The sequence below is a fragment of the Hypanus sabinus genome, chromosome 4 (genome assembly GCF_030144855.1).
Source record: "Hypanus sabinus isolate sHypSab1 chromosome 4, sHypSab1.hap1, whole genome shotgun sequence".
Lineage (NCBI taxonomy): Eukaryota > Metazoa > Chordata > Chondrichthyes > Myliobatiformes > Dasyatidae > Hypanus > Hypanus sabinus.
In genome coordinates this window covers 156,890,726-156,916,058 of record NC_082709.1, presented here as the reverse complement: position 1 = coordinate 156,916,058, position 25,333 = coordinate 156,890,726, and the positions used below count along the sequence as shown (strand labels likewise).

General features: G+C 40.0%; 1 protein-coding gene across 1 annotated transcript in view; it reads left to right on the top strand.

The window, feature by feature from the left end:
- Window positions 1-24,958, top strand: part of zpld1a (zona pellucida-like domain containing 1a) — a 30,594-nt gene extending 5,636 nt beyond the window's left edge. The window contains exons 3-10 of the mRNA XM_059966196.1: window positions 1,588-1,769; window positions 1,875-1,947; window positions 4,019-4,116; window positions 4,199-4,279; window positions 12,409-12,580; window positions 20,721-20,826; window positions 24,247-24,276; window positions 24,786-24,958. Coding sequence (XP_059822179.1) covers window positions 1,588-1,769; window positions 1,875-1,947; window positions 4,019-4,116; window positions 4,199-4,279; window positions 12,409-12,580; window positions 20,721-20,826; window positions 24,247-24,276; window positions 24,786-24,958 — 915 coding nt within the window. The remainder of the gene's footprint in view (window positions 1-1,587; window positions 1,770-1,874; window positions 1,948-4,018; window positions 4,117-4,198; window positions 4,280-12,408; window positions 12,581-20,720; window positions 20,827-24,246; window positions 24,277-24,785) is intronic.
- The last annotated feature ends 375 nt before the right edge of the window (window positions 24,959-25,333 follow it).

The following is a 25,333-nucleotide window of genomic DNA, read 5'->3' as shown; positions in this document are numbered from 1 at the left end:
GCCACAGGCATGTGTGGAGGCCAAGTCTTTATGTATACTTAAAGCAGAAGTTGATAGATTCGTGATTGGTCAAGGCATGAAGGAATATGGTGAGAAGGCAGAAGATTGGGGCTGAGAGGGAAAATGGATCAGCCATGAAGAAATGTTGGAGCTTACTCAATGGGCCAAATGGCCTAATTCTATTCCTGTATCTTATGGTCTTAACAATGGCCACAATATATATGGGGTTTGAGAACAAGCTAATAAGACTGCAAGACCATGAGACAGAATTAGACCATTCTACCCATCGAGTCTGCTCTGCATTCAATCATAATTAATTTATTATCCCTCCCAAACCTATTCTTTTGCCTCCTCCTCGTAATCATGTACTCCCTATTAATCAAGAACCTATCAACCTCTGGTTTAAAGAAACCCAAGGACCTTATCCCCACCGCTGTCTGTGGCAATGAATTTCCACAGATTCATCATCACCCTCTGGCTAAAGAAATTCCTCCTCGTATTTGTTCTAAAGGGATATCCTTGTTTTGAGGATCCTTGACTCTCCTACTATTGGAAATATCCTCCCTATGTCCACTTTACCTAGGACTTTATGTATTTGATAGGTTTCGATGATTTACCTCCTCACCCCATTCTTCTAAACTCAGGTACAGGCCCTGAGCCATCAAACACTCTTCATGTGTTGACCCTTTCCTTCCTGGGAACATGCTTGTGAACCCCTTCTGGATAATCTCCAATGTCAGCATATCCTTTCTTGGAACTGGGGCTTAAAACTTCTCACAATACTCCAAGTGCTGTCTGACCAATACCTTGTAGAACCTTGGCATTTATGTAGAATCTTGCTTGTACTTTCTAGTCCTCTCAAAATGAATGCTCACGATTAATTTGCCTTTCTTACTTCAGACTCAAACTGCAAGTTAACCTTAGTGAATCCTGCACTAGTGCTCCCAGGTCCCCCTACACTTCTGATTTCTGAATTTGCTCCCCAGTTGTAAGATAGCCTATGCCTTTATTTCTTCTACTGAAGTGCATGGCCATCCCCTTCCCTACGCTGTATACCACTTCTCACTTTTTTGCCCATTCTCATAATCTGTGTAAAACCTTCTGCAGACACCTTGCTTCCTCAACACTACCTGCACCCCCACCTTTATATCTTTGTATCATCCACAATCCTGGCTAAAAACCATTAATTTCATCATCCAGATCATTGACATTTAACTGAAGAAGAAGCAGCTGTAACACTGACGTCTGTAGAGTATTGTTAAGTCTCTGTCGGCCAACCAGAAAACACACCCTTTATTGTCAATCTTTGTTTCCTGCTATGCCAGTATCTTTCTTCGATACCGCAGGCTTTTATCTTGTTAAGCAGCCTCATTGTGGCTAAAATCCATTGCTAATTTATCATTGCGCCATCTCCTTTTGAATCAAATCATGGCTTCAACACAAAATAAATGTTATTGCAGTATGTGACAGGTAAGCTAACACAGCTTGCTCTTTCAGCTTCCCTCCTAATGAAGTGTATTCCCTAGATTAAATGTGCCTCTATTTTGAGTTTTAAAATAAATTAAAATTTGTCTTTTTCTTTTATAGGTATCTGCTGCTCAAGGAGTTAATGCATTAGGCAATATTTCAATGGTGCAATTTGGGAACATTTCAGGTTATATTGACACTCCTGACCCACCAACCATTATTAGTTACCTGCCAGGACTGTTGTACAAGTACAGCTGTAGCTATCCTCTGGAGTATCTTATCAACAACACTCAACTGGCTTCGTAGGTTTAAATTTTAAAGGGAAAAAATATTTCAGAATGTTTCTGTTTGCTACTTGACAAATATTCCTGCTCAGTTTTAAAGTACTTCTAAAATGTTACTTTTAGATCATCTGCAGCGATATCAGTGAAAGACAGCAATGGTACATTTATCAGTACTTTGAGCTTACTCCTGTACAATGTAAGTTTGTTAGCATTTTTTTTAAGATAAGATTTATTCATTGATGTAGTATCAATAGCCAATTGATCCATGATTCTTGTTTTGCGGCTACACATTGTGAAATGTGTAAAATTGCTGACAAACAATTCCAAAGCAATTCCAACTCCAAGCCTGATGACAAAACATTATCAACTTAAAACACTTAAAGGCTCACATTCCCCAAATGATGAGTGATTGATTTATCTTGGGATAGAATTTTACATTACGTCAGTTCAGCCTTACCCCATAATTTGATCAATGATTCAGTACAATACTAAGGGAGTATTGCATTGTGAATTATATGTTCATTGTGACTTCCTATTGTACTTCTCTCTGATAAGAGGCACAATTGTATTCCCATCATTCACACTTTGAGTTTCTATAAATTCACTAAATCAGCACTGTTTAGTACATTATTGGAAAATCACCTGACATCTGTGTATTAGGATCTCACTTTGGGAAGGTATAGTATTTAATCTGTTGATCTCAGTAACTAATACTGGATAAAATCTGTACACCTATGTCACCTTTGTACTAGGTCCCACACAACAAATCTTTGGGCTTTTAAGCTCAATTTGTTCTTTTTCTCTCTCTTACTCCTTTACCCACACCAATATTCTTGTACATACTACAAATTCTCAATGGCTTTGTCCCTCTACTCATATATCTGTTTTCCAATTTTCCTTTATACCACCACTAAAATAGCCTGTATTAAGAACTAAGTGGAAAGGCTGCTAGGGACTGCCAGAAATAGGTCCAGAATCAGGAACCAAGCAGGAGAAATAGAAAGTTGGAAGGATTAGACTGTTAAGACTAACTTAGAGATCTGACCAGACATCTAATCCATAGAAAATCCAATACTGGGACATCCAGAGCCCTGCAAAATGCAAGAAGTAGCGGAGAAGCTAAAGGGTTGGAGGGACCATGGTCTGTACAATTAGAAGGGCTCAGAGTAGGTCAAAACAGTCCATTCACATCAGGCAGGATTGAAAATTAACAACGAATTAGGAGGGCAAAGGAATGGAGGCTGAGGTATACAGAGGTGTTTGATAAGAGTAAATGGAATCATGGGATTGTTTTTGAAAGAGACCGAGGTAAGAAGAACAGAAATTCGTTGAGGTTGAGAAGAAGTTGGGTAGAGTCAAAGAATAATTGTAGGAGGATTGGGTAAGTACCTAAATCTGGATTGCATAGAGAAATACAAAGAAAAAGATGCAGAGATTTCACTGTAACAAAGACATTCTTGCGTGCTTAGATTAATTTAAGGTAGAACATGATTACTAGCATGAATATAAGGCATCATACAAAATTTCAGATGTGTAGAGAAAAATGTTTAGATATTAAATGAAAACTAAATGCATCACATCAAAATTACGATTAAATCTCTGCTCATTTGTGATCATTTTGGTTAGTATCTACTCTACTTGGATATCAGGAAAGCCAATAAGTGCATTATGGGACATATTGGAAACAGTGCTGTTGACTTACGGATAAGGGGGAAAAGGGAGTCTGCTCTGTGGAGGTATTAGCCCAGAAATCAATTCGGAATTGTATTCTGATGTTTTATTTTTAGACCTGTACCCAAGAAATTGTACTGTGTAGCATGATATTCTTGTGTAATCTGCTCTCCACAGCAACCCCCTTCTTCCTGTGATGCTCCCCCACCAGTAACTCTTCCACTCTTCTCTCTTCCCCAAATACATTTACTCCATGATTATCTCTCAGGTTTCCTCTAGCAATGACCATTCTATTGTCTTGTTTGCATCAAATTATCACCACCAAGGGAATGACATAAATTGCAACCTCCCACTTGACTTCTGTGCATAACATGTTCCAATCCCTATGCAGAATTTTGCTAACGGCAGTAAGCAGTCAATATCTGTGGCCATAATGAAATACAGGCTACAATGGAAAAAAAATTGTTAGAATTTGTTACTGGCTTCTTGCACATTCCTGTACCCAGAGCAATGAATTACATAATAGAAAGAGAAGGAATCTATTTATTCAGCAAATAAAGTGCTGAGAATTTTCCACAATCTTGTCATGTCTCCAGGATTCAGCCTACAACCTCCCTCTAGTGATACCACCTGTGGGATTGCCCTTAAAAACCAAGGTGTACGCAGCTGTGAAAGCTACAAATCTTGATGGAAGGTAACAACTTAATATTTAATTTTAACTTTGGTTCCTGTGTGACAAGTACTTCCAGATAAAAAATATCATGTCCCCTGTACAGATGGCACGTCTTCATGGATTATTGTTACACTACTCCTTCCGGTAATCCAAACGATGATCATAGATATGATCTTTTCTTCAGGTGAGTGGTTTTCTTATTTTAAGATATGTGGGCGGAGAGACTGTTTTCCAAAGAGCAGGGGAACTTGATAGGATAGTTATTATCATTAATGGTACTTGTAGAGTAAAGCATGAGTGTTTTTGCATTAGCAGGGTAGTAAGTTGAGGATACAGATACAAGGTGATTCAAAAAAATAAAACAGGAAAGATATGAAAATATATTTATCTATAGTAAGTTTTGATTATGCACATAGTGCTGAAAGAATATAAAAATAAATTCAGTAGAACTTGATTTGAAAGGTTATGGAAAAGAGCAGGGTTTAATTGCAGTTCATTGTGGCATTGTTCTGTTTTTTTACAATAGAAAATAAAAATATATGAATTAGAAGCAGGAGTGAACTTACTTCAATATTCAGTAATTTACTATTCTTCTACCACATCCACTTCAAGTGGTGCATAGTTTTCCACCTTAGCAAAAGATCTCAGTCCAAGGCTTCAACATGGCTAAACATCCATGGTTCTCCTTTCGACTCATTTTCCTGTCTAGATGGCCTAGCCTCCATCTGTCACATAGCTCTCATTGCGTGATTATGGCCCTTCCATTTTAGAAACTTCAGCCAAGGAAAATTGAACTTGTTAAAGCATCTAAATAATATACTCTAGATTTCAATGAAATCACAAAACAAAGCTATGAACTCTAAAGAATATGGATTGATTTCTCTATTTCTCCTTTCTCCAAAAGTGCACACTGTATGTCAGAGTCTCACTGAAGGCACGCATACTTAATTACAGCAAGCTTAACACATTTACTCTCCAACTCCTATTTTAATAAGAGCTGTTAATTACTGACCTAAATATCCCACCTTTTATATTGACATCAGCAAACTTGAATTCATTATGCTCAGTTAAATCATTGATGTAGATCAATTACACAGATTAATTTTAGTCTCCCAGACAAATTCAGTCTCCTTAACCCATTGCAATTGGTCTCCTGCTGAAGCAGATGCCATATAGCTGGCCCTACACTCAGCTCTGGAGCATCTGGACAGTAAAGACATCAATGTTAGACTATTATTTATTGACCTTCAATACTATAATTCCAAGCAAATTTATTTCTCAAATTAGGATGTGATACTTCCTTTTGCAACTGAATCCATGACTTCCAAACCAACAGACCACAATCAGCAAGAATGGGAATCAACACCTCCTCCACAATTATTCTCAACACCGGCATCCTCAAAGTTGCAACATCAGCCCCCTGCTCTACGTTCTGTACGCTCACGACTATGTGGCCAAATTCTGCTCTATCTCCGTATACAAGTTTGCAGGTGATGCCACCGTGGTGGGTTTTATCTTAAATAATAAGTCAGAGTATAACCAGATGAGGTTGTCATTTTACAATCTTTCCTTCAATGTCAGCAAAACAAGAGCTAGTCATTGACTTCAGGAAGGAGGGGCAATGCACATGCTGCTGAGGTGGAAAGGGTTGAGAGATTTAAGTTCCTAGGAGTGAACAGCCTCGTCAAACCATGTTGACTCCATGGCCAAGAAAGCTCATCAGTGCCTTTACTTCCTCAAGGCTAAAGAAGTTTGATATGTCCCTTTTGACACCCCCCCCCCACGAATTGTTACTGATGCACCACAGAAAGCATCCTTTCCAGGTACACCATGGCTTGCTATGGCAACTGCTCTGCCCGTGACCACATGAAGTTGCAGATATCTATGGACACAGCTCAACACATCATGGAACCCAGCTTGTTAGGTAGTATCTACCGAAATGAATGAACAGTCAACGTTTCGTGCCAAGATCCTTGATCAGGACTGGAAAGTAAGGGGGAAGATGCCAGAATAAGAAGGTGGAGAGAAGTGGTAAAAGCTGGAAGGTGATGGGTGAAGTGTGCGGGGAAAAGGAGACGAAGTAAGGATCTGGGAGCTGATAGGTGGAAAAGGTAAAATACTGTAGAAGGAGGAATCTGGAGAGGAGAGTGGACCTTGGGAGAAAGGGAAGGTGGAGAGGCACCAAGGAGAGGTGATAGGCAGATGAGGAGAAGAGCTGAAGAGGGGAGACCCAAAGCAAGGAAATGAAGAAGAGGAAAGAGAGAGGGAAAAAATTGCTGGAATTTGAAGAGATCAATGTTCATGGCATCAGGTCGGAGGCTATCTAGACAGAATAGAAGATGCTGTTCCTCCAGCCCGAGAGTGGTCTCATTGTGTCAAAAGAGGAGGCCATGAACCAACATGTCAGAATGGGGATTTGAATTGAAATGGTTGGCCACCTGGAAATGCTGCTTTTTGCGGATGGAGCCAAGGTGCTGAAAAAGGTGGTACTGTACCCCAATCTATGTCAGGTATGACCAGTGCAGGGCAGACCACATTGGGAACACCGGATACAGTAGACAACACTAATTGCCTCAGCTGCAAGGTGTGCTTGGGCCATGAGTGGAGGTGAGGCAGTACATAAATGGGGAAGTGTAGCACCGCCTCCACTTGCAGGGTAAGTACAAGAAGGGAGATTAGAGGGGAGGGATGAATGGACAAGGGAGTCACAGAAGGAGTGATCTCTGCAGAAAGCTGAGACTGGGAGGAAGATAAAGATGTGTTTGGTTGTTGAGGACCCATTGAAGATGGCAGAAGCTGTGGAGAGGTGCAGAGGCTCATGGGGTGGTAGGTGAAGACAAGAGGAACCCTATCCCTATTACAGCGGTGCGAAAATGGGTTGAACATGGACATCCAGGGAATGAAGGAGAAGCAGGTGAGGGCAGAATCAATGCTGGACGAAGCGAATAACCCGCTCTTTAAAGAGGAGGACATCTCTGATGTCCTGGAAAGGAAAGCCTCATTCTGGGAAAAGATGCAGTAGACACGAAGGAACTAAGAAAAGGGAAATCAGGATTTCCTGGTGGCCAACCATTTCAAGTTCAATCCCCATTCCCAGTCTGATATGTCAGTCCATGATCTCCTCTACCAGCATGATGAGGTCACTTTCAAATTGGAGGAGCAACATGTTGTATTCAGTCTAAGTATTCTGCAACCTAATGGCATGACTATTGATTTCTCTAACCTGGTAATTTCTTTCTCTCCTTCTTCCTCCTTCATTTCCCCATTCTAGCTCCTTTCTTACTTCTTCTCCTCACCTGTCTATCACCTCCCGCGGTGATGCTCCACCTCCCATTTCTCCCGTAGCCCACTCTTGTCCCCGATCAATTTCCTTCTTCTCCAGCCCTTTACCTTTTACACCTAACACCACCCAGCTTACTTCATCCCCTCTCCCTCACTCCCTCACCCACCTGACATCATTTAACACTCCTTCCCCTCCCCCCACCTTCTCATTCTGGAATCTCCTGCCTTCCTTTCCAGTCCTGATGAAGGGTCTTGGCCCAAAACATTGACTGTTTATTCATTTCCATAGCTGCTGCTTGACCTGTTGAACTCCTCTAGTATTTTCTGTGTTGCTCTGTATTTCCAGCATCCACAGACTCTCTGGTGTTTATGGAAACTAGCTTCCCATCTGTGGGCTCCGTCTACACTTCTTGCTGACTCATTAAGGCAGCTAACATAATCAAAGATGCCACCCACTCCAGGCATTTTCTCTTCTCCCACCCTCACGCTGGGCAGAAGTTACAAAAGGCTTAGAGTACAGACACCAGGCTCAAGGACAGCTTCTAATCCTAGTTCAATAAAATGGATTCCTGACCTTACACCTTGTGTCCATCTGCACTGCATTTTCTCTACACAGTAAAACTTTATTCTGCATTCTATTATTATTTTATCTTGCACTACTTCAATTCATGATTGTAATGGATTGATCCACGTGGACACTATGCAAGACAAGATTTCATTTGCACATCAGCATATGTGACAATAAATCATGTTAACTTTAAAAATCATAAGTTGTTGAGGTCGAAGCACAGATTCTTGTAAACACAAAGTACACTGCAGATTCTTGTAGCTCCCTAGTTCGTCAAATTGTCAATGCTGAAATGATTTATAATCCATCTAAAACAGACTTTTGAAATTCAGAGTCCATGAACTATCTGGTAAGCTGAGTGCCTTTTAATCTTATTCTACAAAAGAAACTAGGAATTGGGGTGGAAATCACAAACAGAAAATCTGCAGATGCTGGAATTTTTAGTGGGTGCAAGGGGACAAAGGTGAGGCCCTTACTGATTGGGGTGGAAATAATGCCTCCATCTTTACTCAGTTGTAGAAATTATCTGCAGTCTACTATGAGTCTTGAATTAAATTGAATTGACTTTATTTCTTACATCCTTCACCTACGTGAGGAGTAAAGATTTTTATATTACGTCTATCTAAATGAGCAATGTGCAATCATAGTAACTTATAATAATTTATAATGAATAGAACAATCAATGTAACATAAAATACACTCAGATCAGCGTGAGTTCATCATTCTGATGGCCTGGTGGAAGAACCTGTCCCAGAGCCTGTTGGTCCAGGCTTTTATGCTGCGGTACTGTTTCCTGGATGGTAGCAGCTGGAATAGATTGTGGCCAAGGTTACTCGGGCCCCTAATGAGTTATACACACCTGTCCTTGTAAATGTCCTGAATCATGGGAAGTTCACAGCTACAGATGCACTGGGCTGTCCACACCACTCTCTACAGAGTCCTGAAATTAAGGGAGGTACAGTTCCCATACCAAAAAGTAATGCAGCCAGTCAGGATGCTCTCAATTGTACCCCTGAAGACAGTTCTAAGGATTTGGGGGCCCATACCAAATTTCTTCAACCATAGAACCATAGAACATTACAGCACAGAAACAGGCCCTTTGGCCCTTCTTGGCTGTGCTGAACCATTTTTCTGCCTAGTCCCACTGACCTGCACCTGGACCATATCCCTCCATACACCTCTCATCCATGTACCTGTCCAAGTTTTTCTTGTGTTAAAAGTGAGCCCGCAATTACCACTTCATCTGGCAACTCATTCCACACTACCACCACTCTCTGTGTGAAGAAGCCCCCTGCCCCCCATGTTCCCTTTAAACTTTTACTCCTTCACCCTTAACCCATGACCTCTGGTTCTTTTCTCCCCTGGCCTCAGTGGAAAAACCCTGCTTGCATTCACTCTATCTATACCCATCATAATTTTATATACCTCTATCAAATCTCCCCTCATTCTTCTACGCTCCAGGGAATAAAGTCCTAACCTATTCAACCTTTCTCTATAAGTCAGTTTCTCAAGTCTCGGCAAAGTCCTTGTAAGCCTTCTATGCACTCTTTCAATCTTATTAATATCCTTCCTCTAACTAGGTGACCAAAACAGCTCACAATACTCCAAATTCGGTCTCACCAATGTCTTATACAACCTCACCATTACATTCCAACTCTAATACTCAATAATTTGATTTATAAAGGCCAATATACCAAATGCTCTCTTTATGACCCTCTCTACCTGTGATGCTACTTTTAGGGAATTATGTATCTGTGTTCCCAGATCCCTCTGTTCTACTGCACTCCTCAGTGTCCTACCATTTACCTGTATGTTCTACCTTGGTTTGTCCTTCCAAACCATCTGAGGTGTTATCATTGTTTGAAAAATCTAGTAAATGTAGGTAAGAACCTGAATTGTATACATTGTAGCCCTACCATACTAACATATTCTCCCATTGTAGCTCCACTGGAATTAGAATCTGTATGCCCATCCATCCCTAACAATCTATTTCACTACCAGATCTCTATGGTTATATTTTTGTCTGATTCTCTTTACCTCCTCCTGCTGCTCTGTATGTTTCTATTCATGCACTCATCTCTCTAAGTCAATCTTATCTATTCATTACTACGCTGGCACTACTACCTCTCGGAATACTATGACTGTTTCTGGAGGCCAACAAACCATTCTGTTTATAACCAACCTAAAATCAAATTCAGAAGTCCCAATCTAATCCAGAATCACATGTTTCATTAAAATAAATATGAATTCACCTGTTTGGGAAAATGTTGACCTCCTCTAGCCCATCCAGCCATGATCAAGTCTGGATCATGTCTGATCCGCTACCTCTCAGCCCCATTCTTCTACCCCCTCCCTGTAACCTTTCACGCCCCTGACTAATCAAGAACCTATCAATATCTATCTTACTTTCGCCCAATGAGCCACCTATGGCAATGAATTCCACAGATTTACCACTCTTGCTTAAGAAATACCTCCTCATCTCTGTTCTAAATGGATGTCCCTCTATTCTGAGGTTGCACCCTCTGGTCCTAGACTTCCCCACTATAGGAAACGTCTTCTCCACATCCATTCTATCAAAGCCTTTCAACATTTGACAGATTTCAATGAGATTCCACCCTCATTCTAATAAATTCCAATGAGTACAATTACAGCTATCAAATGCTCCTCATACAATATCCTAGAATCCCAGTATCATTCTCGTGATCCTTCTCTGAACCATCTCCAATGTCAGCACATCCTTCTTTAGATAATTGGCCTATAATTGCTTCAATACTCCAAGTGAGGCCTCATAAAGCCTCAGCATTCCATGCTTGCTTTTATATTCTAGTTCTCATGAAATGAATGCTAACATTGCATTTTATCTTCTTCATCACTGATTCAACCTGCAAGTTAACTTTTAGGGAATCCTGCACGAGGAATCGTACGTCCCTTTGCACCTTGGATTTTTGAATTTTCTGCCCCGTTAGTAAATAACTTACACTTTTGTTCTTTCTACCAAAGTGCACGACTATACAATTCCCGAAACTGTATTCCATCTGCCACTTCTTTGCCCATTCTCCTAATGTCTAAGCCTGCTATAGCCTCCCTGTTACCTCAACACTACTCGTCACTCCACCTATCTATGTATCATCTGCAAACTTGGCCACAAAGACTACAATTTCATCATCCAAATCATTGAGACATAATGTAAAAGTAGGTTGTCCCAAAGATAACCCCAGTAGAACGCCACTAGACACCAGCAGCTGTGCAGAAAAGGCCCCCTTCATTCCCATTCTTTGCCTCCTGCCAGTCAGCCAATCATCTTTCATGCTAATATCTTTCATATAATACCTTGGACTCTTACCTTGTTAAGCAGTCTTGTGTGTGGCACCTTGTACACTTTCCGAAAATCCAATGCACACAACATCCACTGATTTTCCTTTGCCTACCCTGCTTGTTAATTCCTCAAAGAATTGTCAGGAAGGTTTCCCCTTAAAAAAAAACATACTGACATTGGGCTATTTTATCATGAGATTCCAAGTGCCCTTGACTTCTGATCCTTAACGATTGACTCCAACATCTTCTCAACCACTGAGGTCTGACAAATTGGCCTATAATCTCCTTTCTTCTACCCCCCTCCCTTCTTGAAGAGTGGAGTGACATCTGCAATTTTCTCAGTCCTCCAGAACCATGTCAGAATATACTGATTCTTGAAAGATCATTACTAATGCCTCCACAATTTCTACCTCTTTCAGAACCCTGGGGTGACTTACCTTCCAGCTTTGCAAGCACCATACTCTTAGTAATAACAACTGCACTCACTTCTGTCCTTCAGACTGCAGGGTGAATTCTGCAATGCCAGACGCAGTGCCAGAGACCTCGTCACTGTGGCTCCCCCCAGTAGGCTGACCTGCCCAACATTTTCTGAAGTATTTATTATTGAGGAACAGCCACAACTAGATTCAGGGTGTGATTAGTAACTGACAAAGTCCATCAGCAGATTCACAAATTCGCACACTTAGCACAGGTTTTTGCACACCTTCAGGTTACCTCCTATTTTCCATCTTGTATTATAGGAAGATCATAGCAAACGTATTTAAACTCTTAACATATACTTGAAGTGGAATTTGCAAAGAGACAGCCTGCAGTGTCACTCAAACCAATGACGATTTTACTAGAAATGAATTTTATTTTAGGATAATTTCCGCTAATCTCCAGAATGGAGTTTTTATCGTAGCTTCATTCACAGAAATTTTAGACCAGCGAGACTTGACTGGTTCAATAAAGGATATACTCAAATATGGGTACCTCTCTATTTACATTAGGAAAATTAAAGAAGTGTATTTTTTCGGGATCTTTAATATGTTCTCAGATAATCCATTCACTTATCACAACAGTGATGAATAATATAGTAATGTAATTTATTTCAAATTTAAGCCAAGTTTATCACCAATGCTAACTTCAATTTTTTTCATTGGGAATAGCTGTACCAAGGATCCGCAGACTACAGTTATAGAAAACGGTAGGAGTCAGATGGGCAGATTCTCATTTGAAGTTTTTCGCTTTGTGAAACATAAGAACCAGAAGATGTCTCCAGTATTCTTGCACTGTGTAACAAAGCTTTGCAAGTCAGACGACTGTCCATTCTTGACATCTGTAAGTGATATCGCTTAAATTCATGTGAAGTAAATCTTTGAGAGCACAATGTCTAATAAATAAAACTTTCTAATTATTTGTAATTATCAAAATGATTAAATAATAAATAATATGGGGTAGTCCTTTGACCCACCATGTCCATCTGCATCCATCTCATTTACCTCCATTAGGCCTGTAGGATTTTATGAATAAAACATGTGAGAGTTGTTTTGTGTTTGACAAAAGCTGCAGCCTTTACTTCCATTCTGAATAAACCAAAAGCAATCACCTTACACTGACATCATTACATCAGACTTCTTTTAAAGTGAACACAAGTTAATTACTGACTTTGTGAATTACGTAGAACTGTTTCTATTATGAAGAATATGTCTCATCTGTCACCAATTACACTACCCTACAAGTCTGTATCTTTCCATGCCTTGCTTATTCAAGAACCTGTCTAAATATCTCTTAAATACAGAGACTGTATCCACTACCATCTCTGGCAAAATGTTCTAGATATCAACCACTCTGCGTTAAAATCTTTCCCCTCAGATCTTCTTGAAAACAACTTCCTCTCAACAAACCTATTGCCTCACATTTTTGAAATCTCTACAAGGGAAAAGAGATCCTAACTATCTTACTCATTGGTGCATGTTGTAATTTTCACCCCTCAGCCTCCTTCATTCCAGGGAAAACAAGCTCAGCCGATCTAATATGCACCATAACTAAAGTACTCTAATCTATGCAACATCCCAGTGAATCTCGTTCACCTCTCTCCAGTGCAACCACAGTCCTTCTTGTAGTGTGGTGACCAGAGCTACACACAATACTCAAATGCAGCCTAACCAGTGTTTTGTAAAGTTGCAATGTAATCTCTCAACTTTAAAGTTCTGTAGTCTGATCTATCAAGGCAAGCATGCCCTCTTTACCTACTTCTCGGCCTCTATTGCCATTTTTAAAGATCTGTAGACATGAACCCTGAGGGCCTTCTGTTCTTCAATATTCACTTGTGTTCATCATTTAATGTACAGTTTATACTCTATCCCAATTGACAGGATTGATAATGGGATCCATGTTGTCATGTGCATTACCAATATGGATATGAATATAAGAGGTGCAATAAGGAAAATTGCAACTAACACAATGATCAGTGGTGTTGTTGAAATTGAGGATGGCAGTCTTCAGCCACTAAATGATATTGAAGAGTTGTTAATATGGGAAGATAATTGACAGATATTGCTTAATCTTTAAGTTTGAGGTAATGCATTTTGGGGATAACTACTAAAGCAAGGATATACACAACGAGGACTCAGTGGACAAGTACCTTGTCCAAAGATCCCTGAAGACATTGATATGAGCAAATAAAGTGTTTAAGAGACCTTGAAGGATGCTTGTGTTCTAGAGTATAGAATATACTATCAAGGAAGCTGTGGTACATTTATATAAAACATTGTTAGGCCACAGCAGAAATATTATTGGTAATTCTGATTCCAGACTTTTAGGATGTGGTTGCCCTGGAGAAAGTAGAGAGGAGGTTCAGCAGGATGTTCCTACAGAATGGCTACAATGTCAAGGAAATCAATCGGACTCCTAACAAGACTGATGGAAAACCAGGAAACCTAAAAATGAGGAGGAACTTGTCACTACTGCCTGTCTTTGCTATATTTCCACAATTTCTGGAAGGATCGCCTGGATCCTGAAGAAATACTAGATTAATACTATTCACAAACCCAAAAGGAAGCTTGAAACACAGGTTATATGGGTTAAAGATGACCTGGAACTCAGGACGGCTGGTGTTTACAGGATTCCCTGTAAATCCAGAGCAGCATATTTCAGCCAGACGGGATGCACAGGATGTGAAAACCTGCATCAAAGAGCAGAGGAGGTGTATCTGTTTGGATTACTCAGAGAAACTGGAGGTAGAAGAACACTGCATTTGCAATTGCCATAAGACTGACTTCAGCACAAAACTATTGCGCCAGGCCAATGGCCTTTGGCCCCCAGAGAAGAAATACATTGCAATAAAACTAGAGGAAAAGAATTTACAAAGATGACTGGCTCACTCTAAGAACTAAAATTCAATTGTAAACAAGGTGGGACAGCAGAAACCTGATTGGATGAGGTCTAACCAATCAGGAAGGACAGATGATAAGGTTATAAATACCACAGGACCAGGTATCATCCCTGATGAAGTTAGTCATTGAAACATTGGTTAAGATTGATACCTGTTCCTGGCTGAAAGCCCAAGAACAGACGGCAATAGCTGATTTACAAACAGTGGCAATGTCTATTGAGGAGAGGCTGTTGATGGGGCAAAATTGCAGACAAGATGAGTAGCAACATAAAAGGTGGACACAATTGAAAAGGGTGAATAAAGATCAGAAGGTGTTATATTTGAATGTGTGCTGTATATGGAATAAGGTAGATGAACTTGCAGCACATTTACAGATTGGCATGTATGATGTTGTAGGCATCAATGAATGATGGCTGAAAGATTATAAACATAGAAACATAGAAAACCTACAGCACCATACAGGCCCTTCGACCCACAAAGTTGTGCTGAACATGTCTCTACCTTAGAAATTATTAGGGTTACACATAGCCCTCTATTTTTCTAAGCTCCATGTACCTATCCAAAAGCCTCCACCACCATTGCCACCAGCCCATTCCATGCACTCACCACTCTCTGAGTAAAAAAACTTACCTCTGACATCTCCTCTGTACCTACTCCCCAGCACCTTAAACCTGTGCCCTCTTGTGGCAACCATTTCAGACCTGTGAAAAAGCCTCTGACTATCCATACGATCAATGCCTCTCATCATCTTATACACCTCTATCAGGTCACCTCTCATCCTCCATCATTCCAAGGAGAAAAGGCCAATTTCACTCAACCTATTCTCATAAGACATGCTTCCCAATCCAGGCAACATCCTTGTAAATCTCCTATGCACCCTTCCTATAGTGAGGTGACCAGAACTGAGCATAATACTCCAAGTGGGGTCTGACCAGGGTCCTATATAGCTGCAACATTACCTCTCAGCTCCAAAATTCAATTCCACGATTGATGAAGGGAAATACACTGTATGCCTTTGTAACCACAGAGTCAACTTGCGCAGCTGCTTTGAGGGTCCTATGGACTAGAACCCCAAGATCTCCCTGATCCTCCACACTACCATGAGTCTTACCATTAATACTATATTTTGCCATCATATTTGACCTACCAAAATGAACCACTTCACACTTATCTGGGTTGAGCTCCATTTGCCACCTCTCAGCCCAGTTTTGGATCCTATTAATGTCCAACTGTAACCTCTGACTGCCCTCCACTATCCACAACACCCCCAACCTTTGTGTCATCAGCATAATTACTAACCCATTCCTCCACTTCCTCATCCAGGTCATTTATAAAAATCATGAAGAGTAAGGGTCCCAGAACAGATCCCTGAAGCACTCCACACAGAATATGACCCATTTACATCCAAACTTTGCCTTCATTGGGCAAGTCAGTTCTGGATCCACAAAGTAATATCCCCTTGGATCCCATGCCTCCTTACTTTTTCAATAAGCCTTATCAAATGTCCTGCTGAAATCCATATACACCACATCTACTGCTCTTCCTTCATCAATGTATTTAATCACATCCTCAAAAAATTCAATCAGGCTCGTTAAGGCACAACCTGCCCTTGACAAAGCCATGCTGACTATTCCTAATCATATTATACCTCTCCAAATGTTCATAAATCCTGCCTCTCAGGATCTTCTCCATCAATTTACCAACCTCTGAAGTAAGACTCACTGGTCTATAATTTCCTGGACTATCTCTACTCCCTTTCTTGAATAAGGGAACAACATCCGTAACCCTCCAATCCTCTGAAACCTCTCCCGTCTCCATTGATGATGCAAAGATGCAGAGGTTCAGCAATCTCCTCCCTCGCCTCCCACTGTAGCCTGGGGTACATCTCACCTGTTCCCAGCGACTTATCCAACTTGATGTTTTCCAAAAACTCCAGCACATCCTCTTTCTTAATATCTACATGCTCCAGCTTTTCTGTACACTGCAAATCATCATTACAATCACCAAGATCCTTTTCCATAGTGAATACTGAAGTAAAGTATTCATTCAGTACTTCTGCTATTACCTCCAGTTCCATATTCACTTTCCCACTGTCACACTTGATAAATACTATTCTTTCACATCTTATCCTCTTGCTCTTCACATACTTGTAGAATGCCTTGGGGTTTTCTTTAGTCCTGCCCGCCAAGGCCTTCTCATGGCCTCTTCTGGCTCTCCTAATTTTCTTTTTAAGCTCCTTCCTGTTAGCCTTATAATCTTCTAAATCTCTAACATTATCTAGCGCTCTGAACCTTTTGTAAGCTTTTCTTTTCTTCTTGACTAGATTTATTACAGACTCTGTACACCACAGTTCCTGCACCCTACCATAACTTCCATGTCTAATTGGAAAATACCTATACAGAACTGCACACAAATATCCCCTGAACATTTGCAATATTTTTTCTGTACCTTTCCCTGAGAACATCTGTTCCCAATTTAAGCTTCCAAGTTCCTGCTTGATAGCCTCATAATTTCCCTTACTCCAATTAAACACTTTTCTAACTTGTCTTTTCCTATCTCTCTCCAATGCTATTGTAAAGGATATAGAATTATGATCACTGTCTCCAAAATGCTCTCCCACTGACAGATCTGACACCTGAACAGGTTCATTTCCCAATACCAAATCAAGTACAGTCTCTTCTCTTGTAGGTTTATCTACATATTTTGTCAAGAAACCTTCCTGAACACACCTAACAAACTCCACCCTATCTAAACCCCTTACTCTAGGGAGATGCTAATCAATATTTGGGAAATTAAAATCTCCCATCAAGACAACTTTGTTATTATTACACCTTTCCAGGATCTGTTTCCCTATCTGCTCCTTGATATTCCTGTTACTATTGGGCGGCCTATAACAAACACCCAGTAAAGTTATTGATCCCTTCCTGTTCCTAACCTCCACCCATAGAGACTTTGTAGACAATCCCTCCATGATGTCCACCTTTTCTGCAGCCATGACACTACCTCTGATCAACTGTGCCACGCCCCCACCTCTTTTGCCTCCCTCCCTGTCCTTTCTGAAACATCTAAAACGCAGCAATTGATGTAACCATTCCTGTCCCCGAGCCATCCAAGTCTCTGTAATGGCCACCTCACCATAGCTCCAAGTACTGATCCACGCTCTAAGCTCATCTGCTTTGTTCACAATACTCCTTGCGGTAAAATAGACACATCTCAAACCTTTGGTCTGAGTACGTTCCTTCTCTATCACCTGCTTATCCTCCCTCTCACACTGTCTACGAGCTTTCTCTATTTGTGATCCAACCACCTCTTCCTCCGTCTCTTCAGTTCTGTTCCCACCCCCCAGCAACTCTAGTTTAAACTCTTCCCCAGTCGCATTAGCAAACCTCCCCGTCAGGATATTGGTTCCCCTGGAATTCAAGTGCAACCCGTTCTTTTTGTACAGGTCACACCTTCCCCAGAAGAGGTCCCAATGATTCAGAAATAGGAATCCCTGCCCCCTGCTCCAATCCTTCAGCAACACATTTATCCTCCACCTCACTCTATTCTTATTCTCACTGTCACGTGGAACAGGCAGTAATCCCGAGATTACTACCTTTGAGATCCTGCTTCTCAGCTTCCTTCCTAACTCCCTGTAGACTTTTTTCAGGACCTCCTCCCTTTTCCTACCTATGACATTGGTACCAATATGTACCACCACCTCTGGCTGTTTGGCTGTTTTCCCTCCCACTGCAGGATATCGTGGACGCAATCGGAAACATCCCGGACCCTGGCACCTGGGAAGCAAACTACCATCCGAGTTTCTTTCCTGCTTAACAAGCTACGATCCCATGGTATTACAGGAAAGATTCTAGAATAGATAAAGCAGTGGCTGATTGGCAGGAGGCAAAGACTAGACACAAAGGGAGCCTTTTCTGCTTGGCTGTAGGTGGCTAGTGGTGTTCTATAGGGGTCTGTGTTGGGACTGAATCTTTTTACATTATATGCCAATGATTTGGATGATCAAATTGATGGTTTTGTTGCAAAGGTTGCAGATGATATGAAGATGGGTGGAGGGCTGGTAGTTTGAGGAAGTAGAGAGGCTACAGAAGGATTTGGATAGATTAGGAGAAAGGGCAAAGCAATGGCAGATGGAATATGGTGTCGGGAAGTGTATGGTCATGAACTTTGATAGAAGAAATGAAAGGGTTGACTATTTCCTAAATGGAGAGAAAATACAAAATACTAAGGCACAAAGGAACTTGGAAATCCTTGTGCAGGATTCTCTAAAGTTTAATTTGTATTTTGTGTTTGTGGAAAGGAAGACAAATGTAATGTTAGTATTCATTTCAAGAAGAATAGAATATAAAAGCAAGGATGTAATGCTGAGACTTTATAAGTCACTGTTGAGGCCTCACTTGGAATATTGTGAACAGTTTTTGGGAGCCTTATCTTATAAAGGATGTGTTGAAACTGAAGAGGTTTTGAAGGAGGTTCACAAAAATGATTCCATGATTGAATGGCTTGTCATTGAAAAGTGTTTGGCTCTAAACCTGTATTCACTAGAATTCAGAAGACTGAGGGGTGACCTCATTGAAACCTACCAAATGGTGAAAGGCTTTGATAGTGGATGTGGAGTGGATGTTTCCTGTGGTGGAGTAGTCTCAGGCCAGAGGCCACAGCCTCAGAATGGAGAGGCACCCTTTTAGAACAGAGATGAGGAGGAATTTCTTTAGCCATAGAGCGGTGAATCGGTGGAACTATTTGCCACAGGCAGCTGTGGGGGCCAAGATTGATAGATTCTTGATTGGTCAGGGCATGACCGGATATGGAGAGAAGCCATGAGATTGAGGCTGAGGGAAAAATTGGATCAGCCATGATATAATGCTGGAACAGACTAGATTGGCCAAATGGCCAAATTCTGCTCCTATAGCTTGTGGTCTTGTGTCGTCTCAGATGGAGTATATAGATAAAAAGAAAATATTTGAGAGCCAATTTTGCTTTTCTCATAACAGTATTATGTAAAATTATGGCATATATAGAATTGATACTAAGAAACTTCTATAAGGAGGAATTTAGAATTAGCCATGCATATAAAGTAAGGGGTAAATTTAAAGGATTTGAAGAAGAATTTATCCATCTGTCAGGTGATTGAGATCTGTAACAATAGTGATAGTGGATACCAGAAAACTTATATACTTCATATATAACAAGACTATTTAGGTGTGCACTTGGAATGTAATGGCATACTAGACTAAATGCAGAAAATGTGATTACTATAGAAAGGTGTTTGATCGCTGGAATGGCTATAGTTGATGAGAGGGCTATTTTCCAGGTTACATGTCACTGAGATTCTTTGATAGACTCATCATGCCTTTCCTTCAACAGGAAATGGTGGAGTTCAAGTGGAATTCAATCAGGTTTTAGATCTTTAAGTTTATTAACTCCAATCCAACTCCAACACTCCTAATTTGGTGCTTTAGTAGGCTTTCTGCAGAAACGTACTTTTCCATGATCTGAAAGACATCCATTGCTCTGAGGACTTGGCTCTGGTGGAGTGTAAAGTTCAGTTAAGTTAATGAGCATCACCAAGTGACTTGCATAGCTGAGGCAGCTATTCAGCTTAACATGTATTTTGGTTATCAGAATCTAACTACGGTCCTCAAAAATATTGATCAGCTTCCACATCTGAAGCAAGATCAGATAACCTGAAATATAATAGGTGAAACATCAGAAAAAGTTATATTTTTCAATTATATCAAAGGTCATACCAACTATTACAAAATTGCTGACTTGAACCCCTCATTAATGTCACTTAATTGGTAGCAGAGCATCATGCAAGCATTTTCACCAATCTTAAAAGATCCACTGCGGTCATACTCCATTCCTGCATTAGGAAAAATGAATAACGGCTCAGCTGTTTATAGCCAAGAGGAATCGAACAGGCCTGTTTATCTTCAGACCTTGTTTTCTATTTCCTATTCAGACACGTACGGTTAATTATTTCAGACTGTAGGTCGAAGTATGGAACACGACTAACTAATTACAATATTGGAAAGTATGCAAAATCTAATTAATTAAATTACTTTTGATTTCAATTAACAGAATTGTTACAAAAGGAAGCGGAGAGATTTAATGGAAGTTACTACCACAATCCCTCGCAGTTCCACAGGGAATGCAGTAATCACTGCAGGGCCTATTATCACCAGGAGTGAGAGTGGTAAGGTTCACCAGCTATCGCTTGCCAGCAAACATGTGTCAGGGAGCTTTAGGGCAAGGTCAGGATCCTAGGCAATCGTAACTTGTGAAGCAAAGCTAGAAATTCATGCAGATAATAATAATGATAATTGTAATAATAATAATAATAATAATAATAATAATAGTAACAATAATTGAAGACATCTCCAAGATCTGAGCAGACTACATGTTGACAAGGAAGCATTGAACACCTGGCTCAGAGTTGGAGACCTCTTCCCAGAAACAGAAGGCATCCTTGAGACAATATGGGACCAGGTAGTTAACACGAAAATTTATCAGAACTACATTACAAGCGACCAACAAGTTCAGGATGATAAATGCAGAAAATACCGAGAAGAAAACAGAAACAATCCAACACAGGACAGGATCCAGTGGCAGCTTAACATGATCTGATTACTGACACAGGCACAATCAAGTGGCAAACATCATTCACCAAAACCTTGCTCTAAAGGACAAACTCATGAATGAAATCACACCTCATTATAAATGCAAGCCTGATCCAGGTTTAGAATTAGAATTCCACAAATGATATTACAACTGATCCATTATTACAGACAGGACAATCCATAATAACAGTCCAGATATAATAATACAGGCTAAACCAGCAAGAACAGCTTACATAATAGATACAGCCATTCCAAGCACGCATAACTTAAAACAATGTGGAAAAGCACCAGAAAATGCTGAATTAAAAGAGGAGATTGAAAGACTTTGGAACGTAAACAAGGTATATATTGTCTCGATAGTTATATCTATAAATGGTGTCATCCCAAAGACACTACACAATAGCATTAAACCATTATGGCTACGCAGTAATATCTATGTAAATCTTCAGAAAGCCACAATACTAAGCACCACTAGAATAGTTTAAAAGTTCCTAGCAATTGACAACTGAGCATGCTTGGCTACGCACATACCTCAGGTTTTACCAGCTTCAGCTGAGGGAAAAAAAATTTAAATAATAATAATTGAACATTTACATGAGTTTTTATGGGAAAGTCTGAAAGTTTTAGAATTGTACTCCTTGATGCTTAATATTATTTCACATTGTGCCACATGTTTCTCAGTAATGCTTTTATATTCTGATGGCAAGATACTACAGTCAGCAGCAAACAAATGATGTAGCAATTACTCTGTTACAATTCATGCTGGGGGCTTTATGCAAGAAGCTGCTCCTTGACAGCCATTGAGAAAAGGCTTTATGCTCAGTAATGACAGCTAGGACCTGTGTTTACTAGGCAAATTACTGCATTTCTTAAATAACCAAATTGAAAATTTTCATATTCTAAATGCCTCCTTCTCACTTAAGCAAGCCAAAATTGAAATTTTACTCCATTATAATCATGATATTAAATCATTCCCTGCTCAATAAATAAAAGTTAACAGAATATGCTCCCTTTAAAAAAAACGATTTATGTTGTACCCTACAGCCATCTACAGTGCTCTGCAATTCCCCTACCAGGTACTTATTTATTTATTATCAGTCTGATTGATGGTGCCGTGGTAGCAGAGCGGTTAACGCAACACGTTACAGTGCCTGCGATCAGTGATGGGGTTTACTTCCCATCGCTGGAGTTTGTATGTTCTTATGACAGCTTAGATTTTCACTAGGTGCTCCAGTTTCCTCCCACATTCCAAAGATTTATTTATGTATTGAGATACAATGTGGACTAGGTCCGTCTGACCCTTCAAGCCACTCCACCCAGCAATTCCCAATTTAATCCTAGGCAATTTTCAATAATCAATCAACTTACCAACTGGTATGTCTTTGGACTGTGGGAGGAAGCCCCAGCAATCGGAGGAAACCTACATGGTCACGGGAAGAACGTACAAACTCCTCACAGGCAGCGGTGGGGACCGAACCTGGGATCACCTGTACTGTAAATTGTTGTGCTAAACACTAAGCTACTGTGCCACCCCTCTGTACAGGTTAGGTTAGTAAGTGTGGGCATGCTATGTTGGTGCTGGAAGCTTCCAAGAATGTGTTAATTGTTGAGGCAAATTACACATTTCACTGTATGTTTTGATGATTCAATGTGACAAATAAAGCTAATCTTAATCTTTGAGATTTGTTGCTCAGGCAACATTCCATTGTAAGTTCATAATGACACAGATACTGTGTAAATCACCACTGATCTCAAGACCGAGTTCCAATTTACCTTCCTCATATCCCTCAGGAGAGGTTGTCTGGATGAAAGCTGCATAAACCTCAGCATTTGGCATTTGGATTCATATGTAGAAGGCAGGGCCCTTCTAGTTTAACTAACTGTCAAACATGCCATTTCATTAAGCATTTCTGATACTCAAAATTATTCCAAACTCATTAAAATCTAACCGACACACCAAAAGGCAGTTGCAATACTGCAAACGTGAACAACTAAAATAATTAAAAACCTTTAATATATTGAAATAAATTAAATCAACAAAAAATCTAAAATTAATACGATTTACTGATACAGTCATTTTGCATTGAACTGAATGGAAGAGAACTCCCACGTATTAAAATGGATTCTTCAGAGTAAATACTTGGTAATTGCAGTGAAATTGTGCTCCACTGTTGTGCTGACATTGCCTTGCAATTTTATATAAAATCTTCATAGCCAACAGAGAATAAACTTTAAACAAAACATTTTTGCTTGAATTACACCCAGTACAAGGCTGGCTTATTTATAGACAATAGACAATAGACAATAGGTGCAGAAGTAGACCATTCAGCCCCTCGAGTCTGCACCGCCATTCTGAGATCATGGCTGATCAATACCCAGTCCCTGCCTTGTCCCCATATCCCTTGATTCCCCTATCCATCAGATATCTATCCAGCTCCTTCTTGTAAGCATCCAGAGAATTGGCCTCCACCGTCTTCCGAGGCAGTACATTCCACACCTCCACAACTCTCTGGGAGAAGAAGCTCTTCCTCAACTCTGTTTTAACTTCACATTTATCAATTAGTCCATCAGTTGTCAAAAGGATGCATTTAGTTTGGCCTCTCTGGAAAATGTTCCACATTGTTTTGGGTTGCCAACTCTATAGCTACAGAGATGAGTCTGCAGGGAACATGAATAAACGATTGGTTACTGAGAAGCTCATTCATAATAATATCTCAATCTGGAGTTATAAAATCATCAAAAAACAATACACATCTTCTTATGTAAAATTACAGGCATTACAAAAATGAGCATGCATTTTAATAAATATACAGTATATTATCGGACCTGGACATAGAACATATTGGGTACAAATGACTCATTCCCTGGAGTCTGCAACCTCATGAATTTTAGTTCCATTTAAGTTATTTGCCTCATGTATCTCTTTACCTACTGCACAAATCTTTAAATTATTTAAGTTTGTAATACATATTTTTTGTTACTAACAGATGATGCAACAGCAAACAAATCACAAGTTGGTAAGTCTTAGTTTGTTGTTTTTTTTGGGGGGGTGGTAAGAACATAGTCTCAATACCATACTTTGAGGTGAATTTCTGGCCAGAAATTAATGCACTTTTTAGCAGATATCTTGGAGGTACAGCAAAGGTGGGTGTTCTTGTAGGAGGGGTAGGGAGCAGTACTATGGAGGTGATTGAAGGCTAAAAAATGTTAGCAGGACAGAGTTGAAAGACAGGAATTAGGATAGGTTAATCATAATTGCATAGTTCAAAGGTGGAATTCCAAAAGGATCATTGCTGGTGCTAGTGTTGCAAGCTATTCCAGTGCCCAGTGAAAATGTCTTTTAGTCTTCATTCTCTTCAAGTCAAATATAAGCCACAGATCTTTACACAAACAGCAGCATGGCTTTAAAATAATGTTTGTAAAATGAAAGTAGAGGCCTAACTTAAATATCATAATTTACTTTACTATTAGAACAGCAAATACTTTGAAAATTATGAACAAGTCTGACTTTGTGTTTTCTTTTTAGGATACGTGGGAAAATCTGCTTTTCATTTCAACTCTGTGTCAAGTGCATTAGTTTCTGGAATTGTTGTTCTTGGAGTGATGAGCATTTCCTTTGTTACCACCTCTGTCATCCTTAACAGGAAGCTGAAAAACAAAAGTGCTTTGATTGGAACTAGAAATCCTGTTTTTAACTAGCTGATTTGGAAAGTGCCCACTGTTTTTTTTATCTACAATATGCAGACTATATTATAGGACAAGATGTTAGAGATTTCCTATTCACTGAATTTAGAATAGGCCTATGTTCTTCATCACAACAAAACTAGCTCTGTCCCTTTTATAAGTTTTTGTAATTTTATTTACATTTCCAACCATATATGTGTCAGAAAAGAGCATGGTTCCTAACAAATCTTCAGCAATATTTTGAAGTAGGTGTTTTTCTTTCCAGAATGAGCTGGGTTGGGGAGGCTGCAAAGAGCCTATAATTCTGAATATAAACTGAGTTGTTCTCTCACAGTTTTAGCAACCCTAGTTCAACCTAGACCTGACTTCTGGTGCTGTCTGTGTGGATTT